General features: G+C 35.2%; 1 protein-coding gene across 1 annotated transcript; it reads right to left on the reverse strand.

Moving 5' to 3' along the window:
- Nucleotides 1–20,068: 20,068 nt before the first annotated feature.
- Nucleotides 20,069–21,613, reverse strand: LOC108827374 (uncharacterized). The gene has a single exon (XM_018600761.2). It carries the CDS (start codon nt 21,323–21,325, stop codon nt 20,357–20,359), a length of 969 nt encoding a protein of 322 aa, XP_018456263.2. The 5' UTR covers nt 21,326–21,613; the 3' UTR covers nt 20,069–20,356.
- Nucleotides 21,614–23,550: the final 1,937 nt, after the last annotated feature.

Below are 23,550 nucleotides of genomic sequence, written 5' to 3' on the forward strand. Positions count from 1 at the left end.
AAGCAGACACTGACACATATTGCTGCCATCCAGAAAAATCTGACATGCACTATTGCCTCTGTGGCTTTCACGAGGGCAATTTCGTCTCGTCATACTCATATATTTCACTGTAGCGTGCCTTTTTAATCGAGTGGAGGTAAACTTCTAATTGTCATCCCATTTGTGGGTATTGAACAAAATCTCTCTTAAAAATACACTGGTCCCAAGGTACCCAGAATTTTTCTGGGTCTTGTTTGCAAGAGCAAGTTGATTGCATCTAGCGTAAATCACTAGTTCAAACAAAACAGAAACAAACATGTAGCACTATTCCATTTCCATCCACCAACAAGCAAACAACTCAAGTGTTTCGATAACCAATTTAGTGGAAGCCTGAATGATCAAGAACCAGACAAGAGCATATGCAACGGAGACTCGTGACAAATCCTTAGCGCTTACTTTTATGTTTAACTGATTATAATATTAATATTAAAGCAAATATAGGTAAAGATCAGTCCGTAAATAAGGACTTGATCCTTAGTGCAGGTGGCATGTTGCCATTGAATTTTGTTCTGTTTCTCTCTTCTTCCTTGCCGATTTCACCGCCAAACTTTCCTCTAATCATTCCGAGAAATGGGCAAAGCTAAGAACCGTCGTCTCCCGTCAACTCCAACGGTGAACGCGCCGAAACTTCATCGACGGAGGTGAATCTATCTCCGGCGGAGATGTATCGACGAGGTGTGTCTTTGTTGCAACTTTCTCAGTTTCGATTCCATACAGGTTAACGGAGGAGGATCGTAATGTGACGCTTAACAATGGGTTTGGTTCTTGGAGAAGCAACCGAAGGTTTCGTGAACACGTCGTCTCTGTCTCTTGAGAATGCGAGAATGAGACCTATTGCTTTGCTTGCTAAGGATCCAGACTCTGAGTCTTGTCTTGTCTTGCAGGACAAGATACAATGATTGTTCAATCATTGATTGTTCCAAGTTCATCTCCTGACATCAACTTCACCTATGGCACAGGTAAAGAATTAAAGACACACAAGAAATAACATAACGTCTAGTGCAAGTGCAACTAACTAACTCTGTCTTGTCTTTTTTGTGTTTCAGATCAAATATATGCTATATGCAGCAGCTTCTGTTGGCAGTAGAACATTGTCATCTACGAGGGATCCTTTTGTTTATATGATCATCCTTTGATTTTGTAATGTAGTTAGTTTTAGGCCTGGTGATTGTTTTAGTTTACAAGGAGAGACAGACACGAGATTGTTTTAGTTTAGAAGAAGATAGGTACACAATTTTTTCCTCATAGTGTGATCAAAACCATCACTCTGCTGCTAATCTATAGCTGAGATTTTGAATTGCTAGTCTCATCTACTTGGTTTTGGTTTCTGTTCAAGAGAGCTGGTTACATCTCCAGTGTTCTGTTTCGTCTTGTCGCCATCCTCTTCTTATGGGCCAAGTCTGCTTCACTACTCAACCGGTGACATCTCTCTGCTCTTTCTACATTTTGTTACCAAAAGATGAAACCTTTAGGCTTGGATTTTGTTGGTAGTAGAGATTTTCCATTAGCTTCTTGTTTGGTTGAGTTACACTGTGTTATAAATTTCATGGTATTCAGTTTCCAGTTTCATAGAGTTCACTGTTGTTATGTTCAACACACTTTGTGCTAGGTGTTGAATTGTGTTAATTTGTTTTAGGATTCTGTATCAATCGCTGAGAATTGTTGGGTTTTGTGGGTTTTGTTACAAAACTAAAGACTCTAATTAGAGTAACACCATTGGACTTGATCATTTTGATTAAGTCCTTAACTATTCAAAAAAACAAAAAACAAAAAAAATTAATGCTAAACTAATCCTAAAGACTCCACAATGGAATCCACCATTGTGAATGCTCTAAAATCCCTAATCTTTTGGGTGGCTTTGCAAATGAGGTTTTGTAAGTATCAGTTTCACATATGCTACTTAAGAAACTCTGAGGAGAGTGAACCTTTCACCTGTCTTTCCAAGGAGAAGAAGACATAGACCAACACAAATTATGATCATACAGATGAAGAAAGTAATTTGTGGCTCTGAAACTAAAATGTGCGATTGGATAAGTTTGTTTTATTAAGTTTACTACAACTAACATCTGATAAAGATATTGGTTGATATTTGGCAAAAGTTACATGTAGTTGAACTTGTTAGTTTTCAATAAATGCTAAACTAAGTAAATGGATATTTCGGTTTGGTTAACCAAACCAGATGTGAAGAATCGACGTAAAACCTAGTTAAGGGAGGAGAACCTTTTGCACCGCGTACAAGCTTTTGTCCATTTTTTGTTCTCTGAATATATTTGATCTCGTTAAGTAATCAAATTCCACATATTTTAGATTTTTGGTTTTCTTTATTTTGTGGGGACTTATTGATTTATAACAGTTAATTTATTTAGTTTTATTGTTTTTGGATAACCATACTTTCGACATTAACCTGAGTAAAATCTATTGTGATGGTGAAACCGTGATGACCAAGTAACAAAAGAGTTCAAACAAAGCCAAATGCTTAACTCATGTCTTAACCAGAGTCGATGTAAACTGTACTATGGTTAAGAATGCTTTTGGGACCACACAAGGAGGAAACGGCTACACTGCGGTTCAGCGGTCGTACAAGTTTGTCTCAAGTGGACTTCAAAAGAACAAGGCGTGTTTGTCTCAGTCTGCAAACGCAATCAGTGAGCTGTCTTAGCGTCCAAAAAGAAAGCGTCTGCGATTAGGTCATCGAGCTAGCCGTTCCAGGGTTTCTCTATAAAGAGAAGGAGGTCTAACAGAGAGAGAGACGTTGCGAGAGATAGAGAGAGAGAACTTGTAATAACATAAACTCATTAGCTTGTTTTCTCTGTTATAGGAATCGTTAGAGTGAGTTTCAAGTGCTAGTGAAGGGCATTGAAACGGGTCACTTAAGTTTCCTATTGTAAACTCTATCTAATCTAGTGGATTCCGAGTTACCGACTCGGCCAGACGTAGTGACCCTCGTTAACGGGCGCGAACTGGAGAAACTTGCTTGTGTGCTCCCTTTTCTTTTACTCTGTTTTACATCTTCTTCTTCGTTACTCTGTTTTTCTCAAAGTCCTCTGTTTTCAAGTCTCCTCTGTTCTTGGTTTGTTGGACTTTTCACAAGGAAAGTCGACGCCTTTGTGGTCTAGAAGTCTTAACAAAGTGGTATCAGAGCATAGGTTTCATTTGAACTATGTCTTCTGCTCGAATAGAGGTTGAAAAGTTTGACAGACTGGAGACTACACGATGTGGAAAGAGAAGCTCATGGCCCATCTGGATATCCTGGGGCTGAGCGTCGTTCTCAGGGAAGCTGAAGCTCCGGTGGAAGCGGTTTCAGATCCGAAACCAACTGACGAAGAAGTGAAAGATGCTAAAGAAAAGCTCGAAGCTTTAGAAGAAAAAAAGAGGAAGGCACGTAGTACTATTGTACTAAGTGTTACAGACCGAGTGTTGAGGAAGATCAAGAAGGAGACGACAGCCGCTGCGATGATAAGCGCTTTAGACAAACTGTACATGTCTAAAGCTCTTCCTAACAGGATCTACCTCAAATAGAAGCTATACAGCTTCAAGATGTCTGAAAATCTGTCGATCGAAGGCAACATCGATGAGTTCCTTCAGATAGTCACAGATTTGGAGAACACAAATGTCTTGGTGTCAGATGAAGACCAAGCCATTTTGTTGCTGATGTCCTTACCAAAACCCTTTGATCAGCTTCGTGACACCTTGAAATATGGTACTGGCAGAACCACGTTAACGCTAGATGAAGTGATTGCTGCGATTTACTCTAAAGAACTTGAGTTCGGCTCTGTCAAGAAAAGTATCAAAGGTCAAGCTGAGGGTCTCTATGCTAGAGAGAAGTCAGAGGCTAGAGGAAGGACAGATACCCGCGAGAAGAGTTCCAAGTCCACAAGGTCTAGATCTAAATCAAAGACTAAGAAGGGATGTTGGACTTGCGGTGAGGAAGGACATTTCAGAAGCTCATGTCCAAACAAGAACAAGTCTCAGGCAAAGAAAGACTACGGTGGTAACAAGGGAGACTCGTCTGGAGGAAAGAACAATCTTGCAGAGGTAGCTGGCCTCTACGTCTCAGAAGCCTTATCTTCCACTGACGTTCATCTTGAAGACGAGTGGATAATGGACACTGGATGCAGTTACCATATGTGTCATCACCGAGAGTGGTTTGAAGACTTGGATGAAGAAGCTGGAGGTTCAGTTAGAATGGGAAATCAGACTGTGTCTAGAGTGAAAGGTGTTGGTAACATCAGGGTTAAAAATGAAGAAGGCTTAAACGTCTTACTCACCAACGTAAGGTTCATTCCTGATATGGATAGGAACCTGTTATCACTCGCAACCTTTGAGAAGGCTGGCTATCGTTTTGAATCAGAGAATGGTGTTCTAAGCATCAAAGCTGGAGAACAGATTCTGCTCACAGGAAGGAGATATGATACTCTCTATCTACTTCAGTGGAGGCCTGCAAGAGAAGAAGCGTTAGTCACTGAGAGAAGACAAGATGATACCGTTCTATGGCATAGGAGGCTAGGCCATATGAGTCAGAAGAATATGAACCTGCTGCTGAAGAAATGTCTTCTGGACAGGAAGAAAGTGTCTACTTTCGAAGCTTGTGAAGACTGTATCTATGGAAGGGCTAGAAGAGTTGGATTCAATCTTGCTCAACACGGCACTAAAGAGAAGCTTGAGTATGTTCACTCAGACTTGTGGGGAGCACCGTCAGTGCCACTGTCTCTTGGGAAGTGCCAATACTTTATCTCTTTCATCGATGACTATACTCATAAGGTGTGGGTATACTTCTTGAAGACTAAAGATGAGGCTTTCGAGAGATTTGTGGATTAGGTGATCTTGGTAGAGAACCAGAGTGAGAAGAAAATCAAGACTCTAAGAACTGATAACGGTCTTGAGTTTTGTAACAGGCAGTTCGACGAGTATTGTGAATCAAAGGGGATTCAAAGGCATCGAACATGTGCATACACTCCGCAACAAAACAGTGTTGCAGAGCGCATGAACCGGACCATCATGGAGAAGGTCAGAACCATGCTTAGTGACTCTGGTCTCCCAAAGAAGTTTTGGGCAGAGGCCACTTACACAGCAACTGTTCTTATCAACAAGACTCCCTCCTCAGCTCTAGATTTCGACATCCCTGATAAGAGATGGACTGGTAGGAATCCAGTCTATAGCTACTTAAGAAGATTTGGCTGTGTGGCGTTCGTTCACACTGATGATGGGAAGCTCAACCCTAGAGCTAAGAAGGGTGTTCTAGTCTGTTATCCTTTCGGAGTGAAAGGATACAAGGTGTGGCTGACTGAAGAAAGAAAGTGTGTAGTGAGCCGTAATGTGATCTTTCAAGAGAACACTTCTTACAAGGATCTCAAGATGAGAAATGAAGTTCAATCTGAGGAAGAAGATGTTGATCACACGAGTTCTCACTTGGACTTGGATCTTGATGCAGCAGAAAGTAGCAGCTCAGGTGGAGCACGTACTAATGTTTTGGAACCTCAACAGGCCCCAATTCCAAGCTCTACTCCGGCGTCCCCTCTGCAGAATAATGATGACTATGATCTGGAGACTGACATCGTTTTAACACCTCCAAGTTATCATCTAGCAAGGGACAGAGAGAGAAGAGAAGCAAGAGCTCCAAGACGCTTTGATGATGAAGATTACTATGCTGAAGCCCTTTACACTACAGAAGATGGTGGAGAAGTTGAACCTGCAAGCTTTACAGAAGCTCAGATTGACTCAAAGTGGGAAGAGTGGAAGCAAGCTATGGACGATGAGATGGAATCTCAGAGAAAGAACAATACTTGGACCGTAGTCAAACGTCCAAGTAATCAAAGAATCATTGGAAGCAGATGGGTGTACAAGTATAAACTTGGAACACCAGGTGTAGAAGAAGCACGGTTTAAGGCGAGATTGGTGGCTAAGGGGTATGCCCAAAGAGAAGGGATCGACTATCACGAGATATTTGCCCCTGTAGTCAAACATGTGTCCATAAGGATACTGCTTTCAGTTGTTGCTCAAGAAGATTTGGAGTTAGAGCAACTCGACGTCAAGACTGCTTTTCTACACGGTGAGCTTAAGGAAAGGATCTACATGACACCACCAGAGGGCTACGAATCTCAGTTTCAAGAGGATGAGGTCTGCTTGCTCAACAAGTCGCTGTATGGACTCAAGCAGTCCCCAAGGCAATGGAATGAAAAGTTCGATAATTACATTGCTGAGATTGGCTTTGTGAGAAGCTTGTATGACAGTTGTGCATATGTGAAGGAGCTACTTGATGGATCATTGATGTATCTCCTAATCTACGTTGATGATATGTTAGTAGCTGCCAAGAACAAAGAAGCTATATCTCAACTGAAGAAGGAGCTCAGTCTGAAGTTTGACATGAAAGACTTGGGAGCGGCAAAGAAGATACTTGGGATGGAAATCACCAGGAACAGGGAGGAAGGAGTTCTTTGTTTGTCTCAGGAAGGTTATTTGAAGAAGATTCTAGAGACCTATGGGATGAAGGAATCTAAACATGTAACAACTCCTCTTGGAGCTCATTTGAAGTTGCGTGCTGGTACCGAAGAACAACTTGCCAAAGCAGAAGGTTACATGAGGAAGATTCCCTACTCCAATGCTGTGGGGAGTATCATGTACGCAATGATTGGCACACGCCCTGATCTGGCTCATCCTGTTGGAGTTATCAGTCGCTACATGAGCCAGCCTATCATGGATCACTGGCAAGCTGTGAAATGGATCTTAAGGTACATCAAGGGAACTCAGCAGACCAAGCTTGTTTACAAGAAGAGTGCTGATTTCAAGTTAACAGGGTACTGTGATGCTGACTTCGCTTCAGACCCTGATAGAAGGAGATCCATTTCTGGTCTAGTATTCACGCTTGGTGGGAATACTATCAGCTGGAAGTCTGGACTGCAACGGGTTGTTGCACTTTCAACCACTGAGTCAGAGTACATGTCTCTTACTGAAGCCGTGAAGGAGGCAGTATGGTTGAAAGGTCTGCTAAGAGAATTTGGATATGATCAGAGGAGCATCAATATCCATTGTGATTCTCAAAGTGCTATTGCACTGTCCAAGAACAATGTGCATCATGAACGTACGAAGCACATTGATGTGAAGTGTCACTTCATTCGAGAAGTTATTGCGAGTGGAGAAGTTGATGTGGTGAAGATATCTACTGAGAAGAACCCTGCTGATATTTTCACCAAAACTGTGCCTGTAGGAAAGTTTCAGACCGCTTTGAACTTCCTACATGTCACGTCTGAGTAATAAAACTCAGAGGCTCCAAGTCGGGAATCCTGCAACTAGATTAAAGGTGTTATCTCTCTCTCTCTGTATTTCAAGCTAGCGCAAGTATTGGTTCTGTCATCATCGTTTTCAGGTGGAGATTTGTGATGGTGAAACCGTGATGACCAAGTAACAAAAGAGTTCAAACAAAGCCAAATGCTTAACTCATGTCTTAACCAGAGTCGATGTAAATTGTACTATGGTTAAGAATGCTTTTGGGACCACACAAGGAGGAAACGGCTACACTGCGGTTCGGCGGTCGTACAAGTCTGTCTCAAGTGGACTTCAAAAGAACAAGGCGTGTTTGTCTCAGTCTGAAAACGCAATCAGTGAGCTGTCTTAGCGTCCAAAAAGAAAGCGTCTGCGATTAGGTCATCGAGCTAGCCGTTCCAGGGTTTCTCTATAAAGAGAAGGAGGTCTAACAGAGAGAGAGACGTTGCGAGAGATAGAGAGAGAGAACTTGTAATAGCATAAACTCATTAGCTTGTTTTCTCTGTTATAGGAATCGTTAGAGTGAGTTTCAAGTGCTAGTGAAGGGCATTGAAACGGGTCACTTAAGTTTCCTATTGTAAACTCTATCTAATCTAGTAGATTCCGAGTTACCGACTCGGCCAGACGTAGTGACCCTCATTAACGGGCGCGAACTGGAGAAACTTGCTTGTGTGCTCCCTTTTCTTTTACTCTGTTTTACATCTTCTTCTTCGTTACTCTGTTTTTCTCAAAGTCCTCTGTTTTCAAGTCTCCTCTGTTCTTGGTTTGTTGGACTTTTCACAAGGAAAGTCGACGCCTTTGTGGTCTAGAAGTCTTAACATCTATAGTGACCAATTATTTTACTTGGTTTATATTTTGTTTTCAAATTTAGCTAACACTATTAATAGACTATCTAAAATAAAGGCAAACGTTTTCCACACAAAAAGTTATAAATACAACAGATAGATAATTTCATTACTTCAAAAATTATATCGCACAAAAAAATGAATAATTTCATAGTGTTTCTGTTTGTTATTACTATATGTTTTGGATTGAGTGAAGCTTGCGCCGAAAGTCGTTTAGTATTCAAAAACGAACTCGGTAATGGTACTATTTTTCATGTCAAGTGTCAATCTTACAACCCATCCATTAATCATCCACAAATAAATATACAACCCGACCGTTATCATATTTATTTCTTCGTCTCGGCTAAAGAAAGAACAACGTATTATTGTCATCTCTTTTACCGGCTTCCGGCCAATCCAAATAACACTCGTCCTCAAGAAAACCATTTCGATGAGCTTCAAGCATTTCGAGCAGGCACCCGGTCGAATAGATGTGGTCAGTACCGTGAATGGAGTGCCAGACGTGATGGGATTTATTTCAGAAGAGATGCTACTGAACCACTGGGACATGCGCTTAAATGGACTACCAGAACCTAAATATGTTTTTTCCTAAATGCTATAACAATATTTATGTACGTTCCCTAAGTTGTATAAATAATGTGATACAATATGTAGCAAAAATAATAAAATGTGAGTTCATTAAATGATTATGTATATTTTGTTTCCATATTTTAGATAATCTTTTTCTATTTTTTTGGTAAAAACTTTTAACTTTTTGTTAAATCAAACTCTCGACGGAACTGACCATCAATATTTTTCCCTTGTCAAACAAAATATGGAAAGTGAAATGGAATCAAAGTAGAGTTTAAATAGTGCATACGTTAAGCTGACAATAGATCACTACATCTATTGTAATCTTTCCACAGAAGCATCGCCTTGAATCTCTCCAACTGCTGTAGATTTATGTGAAAAGACTAAGCAAGCGGAAGTAAAAACACGCTGAAGTTTATCCACCAAGCCAAGGGAGACGTCGTTGAAGAACTGGTCCATTAAAACTTTTCTAGTGGATTAATTAAGCCGCTTTGGTTGCCATGCTTGATATGCTTACTTGTTTTTCTGGTTAGAGTTATACAGGAGAAGAATCAACAGGGGTTGAAGTGAGTGTGGCCGTAACAGATCGGTGAAGAAGAAGTGCAAGAGGCAGAGTTCGAAGATGCTCTGCTTTAGTCGTGGTGTTGGATTTTATCTCGGCTATACACAAATTTTAGTTCCACAGAAAAGGTCTAATTTCCCTCGAAAGCGGTGTTGATATGGTGATATGAATCATTCTTATTCCTTGATTTTTTTAATCTGATGTGGCATGTCTAAGTATTAAGCCATTTTAATATTGTTAGATTGATTGATTGATATATAAATAGATTAATAATATGCTACAATATGTAACAAAATATATCAAAAATATGAGTAAAATATAATTTATAACAGTTAATTTATGTAGTTTTATTGTTTTTGGGTAACCATAATTTCGACATTAACCTGAGTAAAATCTATAGTGACCAATTATTTTACTTGGTTCATATGTTGTTTTCAAATTTAGCTACTGCCATTAATAGACTATCTAAAAATAAAGGCAAACATTTTCCACACAAAAAGTTATAAATACAACAGATAGATGATTTCATTACTTCAAAAATTATATCTCTTGTAAGCCTGTTACAAAAAAAAAAAAAATTATATCTCACAAAAAAAATGAATAATTTCATAGTGTTTCTGTTTGTTATTGCTATATGTTTTGGATTGAGTGAAGCTTGCGCAGAAAGTCGTGTAGTATTCGCGAACGAACTCGGTAATGGTACTATTTTTCATGTCAAGTGTCAATCTTACAACCCATCCATTAATCATCCACAAATAGATATAGAACCCGGCAATGTTCATCTTTTCCGATTCGTCTCGGCTAAAGAAAGAACAACGTATTATTGTACAATCTTTTACCAGCTTCCGCCCGTTCCAGGTAATACTCGTCCTCGAATAAGACAGTTTCATGAACTCGAAGCATTTCGAGCAGGCACGCAGTCGAATAAATGTGGTCAGTACCGTGAATGGAGTGCCAGACGTGATGGGATTTATTTCAGAAGAAATCCTAATGAACCACTGGGACATGCGCTTAAATGGACTACCAGAACCTAAATATGTTTTTTCCTAAATGCTATAACAATATTTATGTACGTTCCCTAAGTTGTATAAATAATGTGATACAATATGTAGCAAAAATAATAAAATGTGAGTTCATTAAATGATTATGTATATTTTGTTTCCATATTTTAGATAATCTTTTTCTATTTTTTTGGTAAAAACTTTTAACCAGAACAAGTCAGTTATTGTTCGGGTAAAAATGAGTCATTTAGATACAAGTCACTTTCCAAGTCACTTATTTAAAAGACTAGGATAAGATTCGCGCCTTGCGCGGGATGAATAATACTTTTAATTATGTTTTGGAGAATGAAATAATAGTTTGGTTTTATTTGGATTAGGGGTTTTCAATCCGAATATCAGGTTGGTTTCGGTTCGGTTTTTTCGGTATTTGGTTTGTAAAATATAACTAATATTCTAAATCGATATTTACTTTGGTTCAATTTAGTTTATATACCATTGGTTTGCATTTTATTCGGTTTTATATCAAAAACAAAATTATTTAGTTTGAGATCATATTATATATTATACGAATTTTGGAGTCATGTTGTCAAAAATCATTTATTAAAAATATTATATATTTAAATATAAGAATAAAAACAAAAAATGCTTATATCATCTAATAAAATAATCAAATCTAAAATTAATATCAAAGCTCTAAATTTAAAAAATAAAAATAAAAAACAAAACAGAAGCATGAAAGAAAAGTTTTATTATTCTTCCATATTTAGTGTTCATCAAATTAATATGTCTTCGATTGAACACAACTATGTTTGTTTAAAGATAAAAAATAATTGTAAAGAATTTCAACTAATTGTTATCCATCAAATTTATAATCTTTACTTCAATTTAGTTACTGTTAAGATAAAGCAAAAAGATCAAAAAAAAAGACTAAGAAAATAAGAAGCCTTAGTTGTAGTAAATTGTTACTTAATTATAGTTCAAGTGATTCAAATGATTTAATATATAGGGGATATGTTGGGATGAACATTTGTAATTGTAATTGCGGACCGAAATCTATTTTGAATTTATGATGAGCCTGATCGATTTGGGTTTAAATTTTTTATCACCCTGTTTATATCTATAAAACTGTAATGTGGTCAATAAGTCATTTTTATTCCAAAACATGTTCTACAAATTTTTAATATTTAACTTTCACATAATTAAGAACCATTTTAATGATTTTAGAACCAAGACATATTATTTCCAAAATCGAATTACTTTGACTTTAGTCTTCCATATAGTTTTGAAAGGTTTCAACTGAACGATTAAATTGATGCAGCCAATCTTGTTGCTTTAAATCGTTAGTATATATATATATAGAGGATTTAATTTGAATATTTATTAAATAAAAATTCATATTAATACAATTTTATGATCATTTGTATCTTATTATAACAAAACAAATTAAACTAATGATCACAAAATTTTCAAAGTGGGATCTTCAAATTTCTAATAATTTATAGATGTTTTGAAAAATTCAAAATATAACATATAAGAAAAAATGTAAATGTTTTTATTATATAGTTATTGTGATTATTTAATATCTTTTAATAATATAAAATTAAACAAAAAGAACTAAGATAAAAAATTGTTATCAAATATTTATTATTCATAATCATTAATTTTCATATATACGTTAATCATATTAGGTAATTTCGTAGTTTTTATTTAAGGAAAGTTATCTAATTTAAATATTTATTTAATAAAAGTTCATATTAATACAATTTTATGATCATTTGTATCTTATTATAGCAAAACAAATTAAGCTATTGATCATAAATTTTCAAAGTGGGATCTTCAAATTTCTAATAATTAATAGACATTTTCAAAAATTCAAAATATAACATTTAAGAAAAAATCTAAATGTTTTATTATATAGTTAGTGTGATTGTTTAATATCTTAATAATATAAAATAAATAAATAAAGAACCAAGATACAATTTTTACTAAATATTTATTATTCAGAATAATTAATTTTCATATATACATATGTTAATCATATTAGGTAATTTCGTAATTTTTATTTAAGGAAAATGCGAGATTGTTTTTTTGTACATTATTTATCAATATGATAGTTAGTTTAATTAAAAGTGTAATATAAGTTTAGATAGACCAACATATTTTTCTAAGAATAGTATATTTTATATAGTTATTTATTAAATGAGACTTCATAATCATATGGTTCTATGATCAGCGCTTATATAATAAGTTTATAATTTATAATTTTTCTTGAAAATTAATTGAAAGTTTTAATATTAAAATATTTATGTAATCTTATATGGTATATATTTTAATCTATATATATATTTGTTTTATTATTAAATGATACTTTTTACTCATATGATTTTAAAATCATGTGTATCTTCTTATAATAAAAATGTTAAACTTTTGATCATTAATTTTAACATAATAATTTTAATAGTTTTAGTCATTTATTGTATTTTTAAAGTTCAAAATATAATATATTCAAAAAATCTAAAATTTTTAATTTTGTAACTAATTTGATTGTTTAATTTATTTTAATAACATAAAATTAAAAAAAAATTGAAGGAGTAGATAAATTTTTTTGTCAAATCTTTATTATTAGAATCTTTAATTATCATATATATATATTAGTCATTTATGGTAATTCCATAGGTTTTATTTAAAGAAAGAAAATAAATAAATTAAATTGGATCATTCACTTTTTCAATTTCAATCTAAGCATGACACATAGGATAAATTAGCATCCTAATTGAGTGATACGTGGACAATGAGGCTTTTTTTAAATACTACAAAATTGAGGTAATTATTTTCAAAATGTTTCTCCTTTAATATATAGGGGATTTTGTTTTTTATCTGTTCAATTCAATTTGAAAATTTGTTTTGCTTTTTTTTGTAACTTGAAAATTTGTTTTGCATATAGTCGATAATTTATTTAAAAAAATATTCATGGGTTGGATGTTAACAATTTGTTTCTTCGAACTCTAATACCCTACATTTATATACCACTAATTCAATTTGGTACCTTAATAACTTAAACAAAGAATAATTTAATTATGTGTAAGTGTAATCAATTTAGTTTTCCTCAACTGACTCCCATATATTTATAAATCTTGCCTTGGGGAAAAAGTTTTCGAATATTTAATATAACTTTCCGTATTTTCATCATTCTGAATTGTGTATCAAGGCGAATATATTTTCCGTTATACGATAAGACACGTACATTATTATTAGTCAATCGTATAATAAGGAAAATATCATTCACACATAATTTACACATGAATAACTGATATAATTCGATGTATAAATGCTGGTTTACGAAAATCTATATTCCATACATAATTCAATGACATAATTTTTTTATACATACCGAATGTTCTACTTCAATAGTGTTCGGTAGGCTTGGGATTTAAAATCCGGATCTGCGATCCGATCCGATCCGAAAAATGGATATCTAGAGCTCGGATCTGGCGGATCCGGATATGGATCCGGGTAAATAAAATTTTAGGTCCGAGTATCCGGATCCGAATCTATTATATATTTAAAATATAATTATATTTATATATGTATACCAGATATAGTTTATATATAAAATAACTAAAATATTAGTTTTATTAAATTTCAATGGTTTTTCAATTTTCTTTTTTTTAATAATTTTAAATAGACTAAATAAATGGTCAATTAGTAAGTTTTTAATTTAAAAAAAAACATTTGGATCTGGATAGCCACGGGTATTTAGATTTTAGTCCGGATATCCAAACTCCAAATATTCGGATGGTCCAAACCCGGATCCGGGTAGCATTTTATAGATCTGACGGACCCGGATCCGGATTCGGATATTCTAATATACCTCGGATACCCGATCTATCCCATCCCTAAGGTTCGATTCTAATTAAAATTATAAATCGGCCAACTTCTTATATTTTCCAAATCCCTGTAATTACAGCACTTTAGTGACATCCTACAATGGCTATAATGGTAAACAAAATACAAAAACTTAGAAAATACAATGGCTATAATGGCTTTCGATTAAAGTGAGTAATGTTGAAGTTGTTGTTGTCAACTGAATTTGCGTAGAATACATATACGTTTACATCAAAGTTATATACATGCGCCATATACAAATAATAAACAACACCGTAAATGCAAATAAAAATCATAAGTTTATACGTTTAATATAAGGTATGTTGTCGTTATACCTGTGCCACATACATCTCTTTATTATAAGATTCTCTAGCATTTAATTTATGGACTCACCAATTTCTTAATTGATTCTCCAGCTGACACGTCACCCTAATTAACATTCTAATTGAATGACACGTAGGATAGGGGTTTTTTTTAATTAATACAAAACTAAGGTTCTAATTTTCGAAATGTTTCTCAATTAATATATAGGGGATAATTCGGCAAAAAAAAACCTCGATTATACGAATTGTCAAAAAAGAAACATGAATTTTAGGACTAACAAAAAATCATAAAACTTTCATTGATTTTAGAATTAATTAACATTTTTCGTTGACTTGCCAATTTAGCACGCCGTCAGCAAATTTAACAGAAAAAATTGACGTTGTTTATTGATGGTATTAAGTGAAATGATGTCGTTTTCAAATGAGATGAAACGACGTCGTTTTACATAATTTGAAAATAGAAACAAGTAGACCCCTAGGATTCAAACTCGGGTTGGTTGGATCAAATGACAAGATACTTTACCATTGGGCTAACACAGTTAATTTTATTTGCTACTGATTGAATATAAAAAAATATTCTCTAAAAACTTAAAAAGATCTTTAAAATTCCAAAAAATTGAAAAATAAAGAAACTTTTTATAAATTTATTTTTGAAATTAAAATTAAAAATAAAAATTTATTTAGAAATAAAAAATCTTTCAAAATTTTTCAATTTAAAAAAAACAAAATAAAAAGAAAATTTTCATTTTTCGGGTTATAAAAATAAAATCAAATTAAAATGCTTAAAATAAATATTGTACCCATTATGAGTGATATTTTAATTTTTTTAGCTGATAATTGTAAGTGCAATTGTCCTAAATAGACAATTTTCAAGTTTTTATCACAAAAATAGACCGTAATGAGAAAAGTGGCCAAAATGTTTCATTTGATAGGTGAAAAGACCATATTACTCTAGATATATGAATACAAATATATATAAAAATAATAATAATAATAATTAAAAAAATTCGAATTTTTTTTCAAATTTATTTTTAATATTTGCACTATTTATAAATGATGTCAAATAAATTTGCATCATTTAAATAAGTGACTTGGAAAGTGGTGATGCAAATAATTAACATTATTTTATTAGTAGGGTTGGGTCCGTTCTACGGGCTGCTAAGCAAATGAACAAAATAATATAATTATATTTCAAATTAAGAGAATGTTTTAAATTATTTTAAATTATAACTTTACTATTTTTACTACAAAATTTACTATTTCCTTTTTCGAGAAATTATATATTTGTTGCTATATTAAAACAATTCATTCTGCTGTGTTTGGTTCGGGTCATCGACTCCACCGCCGTTTATTGGTTCAATGGGTGGTGCTTCGTTCCTTCGTGCGGTCCCGATGGGATCGATGTCGACGATTCTTGGTTGAGAGTTTCCGGTTTGATTGGGATCCATAGTCATGCTTAGAAACTTTAGATTGGATTCTTAGCTAGGATGTCTTTCGTTTATCTTCTCCATAGCCGGCGCCAAAATGTTGATCATAAAATCTACACTAAGTATTTGATAGTAATTGAGATATAAACTAGGAAAAAAATAAAGTGGGCAACGATATCTTTATAACACAACGATATAATCAGATAACAGTTGACGAAAATGAACTTTTGTTGATTAAAAAGATTCAATACAAGAGGTAAAGTGAGATGCGAAACTACAAAAAGATCGATCGTCAAGAAGATTTAAAACAAAATAAAACGACGTCGATGTGTGTAGTGTGCTCTTTTTAGGATTTTTTACGTGTCCTCTATCTTCTCCTATGCCCCTTCTTATAGTCATTTAGTTCCGTGATCTTCTCAATTGTTTCCTCGATCTTCGGGCCTCTATCTCTCACTATCTTGAACTCTTCTACCTGAACTGGGCTTTGGATCGTGCAGCCCATATCTCCTTCGGCCCACTCGGGTTATTGACCAAAATTGAGTCCAACAATGACGATGAATGTAACTTGTAAGGATTTAAATGAACATGAACATAGAGGACCAAGCCTCTGACAAGTAACCTAAGTGGTCCGTTTGTGGTAAACCCATACATACACACAAACCTAAACCCATTTGGGGAACTAAGCCAAAGGTTTGTCTTAAACTCACAAATCTAGTTTACCTTTTTCACTTTCAAGCCTCGCTTTACAAATTATTAATTTACAACTTAGCATACTCTACTATAATCATAGATGTAACTTTTAAGACAGTTGTATTCACTTTTTTCTTTCTCAGGCTAAAAGCCTAGCTGCTAATTGACTATAACTATATACTCCAAATACTGCTAGCTAGGGTTATATAGTGAATGGAGAAAGATAATAAAAGAGAGGAGCCTAAAGTACAGAGGATAGAGACATGTGATACATGCTTAGGGTATTGTACTTATAACAATCTCTTGCTGGTCCAATCCTACTTTCTTTTTACTAGACTTGATAGTCTATGTAATCTTTCCACACTTTAGTACCTTTCACGTACCATGATTTGAGATACCTGACATTTTGAACATGTGATTCAAAACACCAAACCAATAGAAACACACCATTGATACTTAAACGAACCTTCTTTGATTAATAAATAAACCTGCATTCATATAAAAAAACTAATAAAATAAACCACAAAATGCGATAAAAAGAAGTGGTAAGTCTCTGAAAAACTGCATCATTTCCGAAACTAATAAAACGACAATGGTCCAGTCCTGCAAGTTTGGGCTTTATCGGACTATCCGTCCTTTCCGGGTTACTTCCCGAGTACATTTATATACCAAAACATGAACATTCTATTTTGGAAGACAAAAGAGGTGACTCCCTTCAGACCACAACTCGATACCTTCCCATAGATCTGTTGGTACATCTGGAAGGCGAGGAACGACAAACTCTTCAATGGAAAAGTCGTATCCCCAATGGATACTCTTCAACACGCGACCCTCGAGGTCGAATGTTGGAGGACGGCGAACGAAAAGGAGGACGAAGAGGGGGAACATGACGGTACCCATTCTTCAGAAGTGGAGACAGTGCCACCTTGGATACCCCGAATCCCTACCTGCCGAATTGATGCTTAATGGATTGATAATGGCAGCGTTAGGGCTTAGGGTGGAGTTTCAAGGACCATATGAGCTATGTATTCTTTGGACAAAGGGCATGTAGCAGGAGCCTATCAGCACTGCACGCTGAGATGGAAGGTTTACTCTGGGCAGCTTCATGTATGAGGAACATGAGGATAACCACGATAAGCTTCGAGACGGACTGCACGGATCTGGTGGACATGATTATGAATCCGGGGGAATGGCCAGCATTCGCGATAGAGATCGTGATTTTCCAAGGCCTCCATGAAGATTTTGAGGATGTAAGACTGTCTCATATTCCTCGAAACATGAACGGACGGTCCGATGCTCTAGTTAAAGAAGCAAAAAAAAGAGGATACATTTTTTCCCATATAAATCAGATCCGGTCAGATGAAAGGATTCTACGGAGACTCGGCTCGTCGGACCACCACTTGATCTAACTAAGATGGGCAGCTGCCAAAAAAAAAACGACAATGGCCTTTTTACTTTATCAGGTCACTCGGTAGTTTGGCCCAATTTCATTTTTATTTTTTATTTTACAATAGAGTTAAAAGCATTAATATATTTGTTCCAAACTCCAATTCTGATAAACCATGGTCCATCAATCAATCATGGAAAACAGAATTTCAAAACGAAGAATATGTCGGCCCGCTTCTTACAATAAAAATTTTATTGTTTATAAAATCTTGTCACGTGGGTGATAGGAAGGATGAAGTGCCCCAGTCTATAACTTGTGTCTTAACAAAGAGTCACGTGTCTCCTGTGCTGCTCACGTGGTTTAACCCTATATAATTGGATCTCGTAGGCTTTTTAGATAAGCAGTAGTGTCTCCACTCTGCCACAACTTTTATTTAGCTAATCACTAATCACTAATCACTAATCTAGTTTCTTGTAACGAACATGTTCTTTGTATTGTTAAATGCGTATGTAACTATTTATATGACGATGATGATGATGGGTGCAACTTGTGAGGGATTAATGAAGACGAACATAGAGGGTCGAGCCTCTGACCAGAAATCTAAGTGGTCCATCTGTGGCAAACCCATACAAACACACAAACCTAAAACCCCATTTCGGGAACTCTGCCAAAGGTTTGTCTTAAAGCCCACAAATCTAGTTTACTTTTTAACTTTCGCTTCTAAGAACATCCTCAATGCAAGGAACTTAAAATTGGGGTGCTTAAATTTTTTTTTCGGATTAAAAAAATAAAAATTAAAAAAAAAATAAATAAACCAATTGCGGACCGTCACGTATTAGTGGGGTCACAAACAGTTTAAGCAACAGCAGATTTGAGATACTTAAACAAGCACTTTTTCTTCTTTTTTCTTCTTCTCCTTCTTCTCCTTCTTCTCTTTCCTTCTTTTTTTTAATTAAAAAATGATAAGTACTCCCCTAAGCACTTTGCATTGAAGATGCTCTAAAAATCATGAGTTTGCAACTTAGTATACTCTACTATCATCATAGATAGATGTAACTTTTAAGACAGTTATATTAATTTTTCTATCTTTCTCAAGCTAAAAGCCTAGTTTATAATTGACTATTCTTTAAGTTTAAACTAACATTTTCCCCCTTAAGCTCTGACACCAATTATAGAAATCAAGAATCTCAAATTTCAAATCACAAAAGCACTTTCGTATTATCTTAGAAAACTTCCTCAAAAACTAAGACTCAATAGCTTTCACAAATCGATAGCTATTCAACAACATTCACCTTTGTTTATATAGGACTAAGTAACTCCTAATCCTAATCAACATAACACTTCCAATATTTCTTAATCCTTATAGATAATCATAACATTATAGGATTAGGATAGCTTAACACTTAAGCTATCTTTAAGCTTAAACTAACATATATACCCCAAATACTGCTAGCTATGGTTATATAGTGAATGGAGAAAGAGAACAAAAGAGAGAAGCCTAAAGTACAGAGGATAGAGACATGTGATACATGCATAGGTATTGTACTTATGACAATCTCTTGCTGGTCCAATCTTACTTTCTTTTATACTAGACTTGATAGTCTACGTAATCTATCCATACTTTAGTACCTTTCGCGTACCATAGTATGAGATATCCTGACATTTTGACATGTGATTCAAAACACCAAACCAGTGACCAATACTTAAACGAACCTTCTTTGATTAACTAATAAATAAACTTGTATTTGTACAAAAAAATTATAAATAAGGACATCTCCAATTACACTCCATTTTGTTTTCCAAAATAAAATAAAATACGAAATATTCTACTTTAACCCAATTTCATAAAAATGGAATCTAGTCCATAAAGAGACTATAAATGGAATAATCTATTTTTTTATTTATTATTCTATATATTAAGATATAGAATTGAATTGAAGCTTGCTTCATTTTCTATTTTACCGAAACGAAAATAGAATTTTAAGTTGGACATGCTGTAAACCATGCTGTAAACCACAATAGCCAATAATGCTATAAAAAAGTGGTAAAGTCTCTGAAAAACTGCATCATTTCCGAAACTTATTAAACGACAAAATATTAATATATCTAGATTTTTTTTTAAAATGGCAGATGAAAGAGACAGCTTAAGTAAGCTTCAACGTGGGGAGAGCGTAGAGACACACACAGAGCATCTGTTCTACTATAACCCCACGCGCATTCATTAAATTTAGCTTAGCGCGTCAACTTCTCTCTCTCTTAATTCTCAAACCCCATGAGAAGCAAGCAACCAAACTACACTAGACAAATGTGTAGATTCTTTATCTACACACACCAAAGTACATGGACTTATTACTACTAGCTAGCTAGCTAACTAACTCGATCTGTGGAGTTACGACCTCTACTGATACCACCGTGCTTGTGTTGAGACGAAGAAGCCGAAGAGAAGAACTGGCTGAATATTACAGAACCACCTCTGACCGAACAAACGGGAACGTTAAGAACAGGAGCCACCCTCACGTTTGCACTGTACGATCTCTCCACTCCTCTGTTTCTATACCCTCCGCCGCCGCTCGTGCCACTGGGGCTGCTTGAGCTCCGCTCAAGGCTCTGGTACACGATCTTCCCCGACGAGTTCAGTCTCGGGCTGTCGCTACATGTTTCCTCTCTATCACGAGGCTTCACTAACCTCATCCTCGGCCGAGCGGGAGCGAACGGGTTGGCCGTGATGGTTTGGTTAGCGAGGTGGTTGAGTCTCTCTGCGTCCAGCGATAGCCTCGGGGTGTTGTTGTCCTCGTGGTCTTGACTCGAGGAGGAGGAGGAGAGGGACATACGCGAAGAGGAGGAGACAGAGAGAGATTCGCTGTCGGAGAGGAGAGGAAGACTGATTAACGAAGTAGCTTCCGAAGACGACAACGTTTTGGGGCTCCGGTTTAAAAACTGTTTAAACGACGCCGTAGTAGACGATCTCGGATTCGAATGAAACGTCGTCGTCGTGGCGGCTTTGCTGTTCTGAGAGAATCTCTTCAGACCTAACAACTCCCTCCACTTACTCGAACACCTTGGCGCCTTGGGAGAGGACACCAAGCAACTCTCCTCTCCGGAGGAAACCTCCGTCTCGACTTCCACCACCGCCGTCACCGCCGTCACGAGTTTTCCACCGGAGAAAAGCTCGTCGGCGGGAAGCATTCCGGCCGTATCACCGGACATGAACTCGAACTCTTCTTCCTCCGTCGAAACCTTGGGAAGAGGAGGAGGAATCAGCTTCTCGGAAGCAGCTCGCGGGTTGAAACATCCGTAAGCAGAGACACTAACATTGTTGACGCAAGCAGAAGCCATCGCCGTCGTCCCGGCCAGATCTAAAGTAAAGAGAGAGAGAGAAGCTTTGTTTTGTTTGCTTTGGAGTTTGTTTCTCGAGAAAACAGAGTAGTAAATATACTACCCTGGTGGCGCGTGCATGTCACACCGCACTCTCGGTTAAATACGGAGATTTTGATTTTTTTTTATTAATTCAACTTTTTTTTTATTTACCTTCTTAATACTCTTTTGTTTATTACAGGAAAGTTCTATAAAAACATCATTGTCTTGATAAATTTGGAAGTTAGAATAAATCATGAAATCATTTGGTATAGAAGATCACGTGATATAAGGGATGCTTTTGATTATCGATCAATCAGAATAATAATAAATGCGCCAAATTAGGGAAATAGAATCTGTTAGGAATCGTTTTGACACTTAGTTTAGGTATTAACTGCTTTCTTTGCAGCCAAGTTAGGTTTTGCTCTCATCTCTTCATGAATTAGGATCTTGTCTTTCTAGTATTACCTCCGTACTTAGATGTTGATTGATTTTGATTAAATGAAAGTGGTTTCACGCTTTGAGGTCTTTCTCTGATTTTAAAGATGGCAACTGGTATTTGCACACTCATGCCACGAATGTTTCTTTAGAGTTACGGATTGTTCTGTGTTTTACACAATATTCAAGAAATTGTTAAGTGGTAGTGGATTATTGCCTAAGCAAACTACTATACACTGTCTAGATTTGAATTTCTTATAAGTGTTTTAAGAAAAACCATTTTAGTTTATGATGATTTGCTGTCTAAATCGTTATTAAAAACACTAGTTTTACTTACCCTTAGTTTTGCACTTTTACGTACTCTTTAGACTTTTAAAACACCAGTTAATTTTACTTACTCTCTGAATCGATTTTTAAAACATTGGTATTACTTACTTTCTCTCCATATATGTATATATACATTAACACTGACTATTGAGTGGTGCAAGGTGTGCATGTCTCTCCTTTTCTGATGTTGTGTCCATTTCAGGATGGACTCAAGACTACATACATGGTTAAATCGCTGTCCTTTTAGTTGCAGATAATATCCGTATGCACATGACAACGGCCAAAAGTGTTTGTTTTTTCACATGAATTTAAAGGGAATAACATGAAGGTACATAGTTTGTCTCATCACTCTCTGAGGTAGAGTTCACGTCGATTCAATGATTTCTATATCTGGTGTAGCCAATTTGAATGATCTATTGATTTGCATCATTATGGATATTGCAGCTGTGCATCCACACCGCTACTGAAAGCAACTCCTAGTGGAAGGATGAATATACAGCTAGTTAAAACGAATTCATTGCTCTTTCATCTTCAGTCTACAACCAAGAAAAGATCATCTTCAGTATACACTCAAGAAAAGACAATAGAACCTTCATACATATATTAACTGCAAAAAATTGTAAATGATCTAACCCTGCGAGTTATCACTTATCACCAAGTCTTGCCGGCCCTGACTATGAATTTCTCTTAATAGCTAAGCTTTTATTCATGAATCCATTAGAGTACCTTTCTGGTTGATTCAAAAACAGATTTAAGTTGACAAATTTTGAATATAACATCACTCATTCAACAGCAGACTGAAGTGAAAGTGGAGAAAGATGGAGCAGCTCAGGGCATATCCAACCATGTTCTATTTCCTACTCCAATCACTCCATTTCTCAACTCTAAAATAAAGTATTTGCTAGAATTATTATTTATGGAGTAATTTTTTTCATTACTCCATTTTGAAGTTGATTTTTTAAAAATTTATAAAATGGTCATTTAAGCCTTTAATATTTTTACTATACTTGAATAATATTTAAAATGATACACCAACATAAATATATATATATATATATATATATATATATATTCTAGAAAAGAATATTCAGTAATTTTACATAAAATACATAAACTATTTTAAAACCAAAAACCAAAAAAAAACTATTAAAAACCAAATTTACATAAACAATATAAATAAAATTAAAATAATATAAAATAAATAATTTAATAATCCGGTAAATCATTTTTGAAACCGTTAAGATTGGTGAAGTATTACCCAAGCGGAATAGACTGAGAAAGAACTTGTTGATGTGGTCCAACATTTTGTTTTGATAATATTTGTACTTGAACATATGCACGGACATTTGGAATATGAAATATCTGATTTCAAAATTTTCTTGTTTGATGTAAATATATCATAGATAGATAAATTTATTATTCATTACGAAATACATTAGTTA

The sequence above is a fragment of the Raphanus sativus genome, chromosome 2 (genome assembly GCF_000801105.2).
Source record: "Raphanus sativus cultivar WK10039 chromosome 2, ASM80110v3, whole genome shotgun sequence".
Classification (NCBI taxonomy): domain Eukaryota; kingdom Viridiplantae; phylum Streptophyta; class Magnoliopsida; order Brassicales; family Brassicaceae; genus Raphanus; species Raphanus sativus.

Coding starts and splice junctions, on each gene's coding strand:
- LOC108827374 (XM_018600761.2), bottom strand. CDS start 21,325: ATGGCTTCTGCTTGCGTCAACAATGTTAGTGTCTCTGCTTACGGATGT.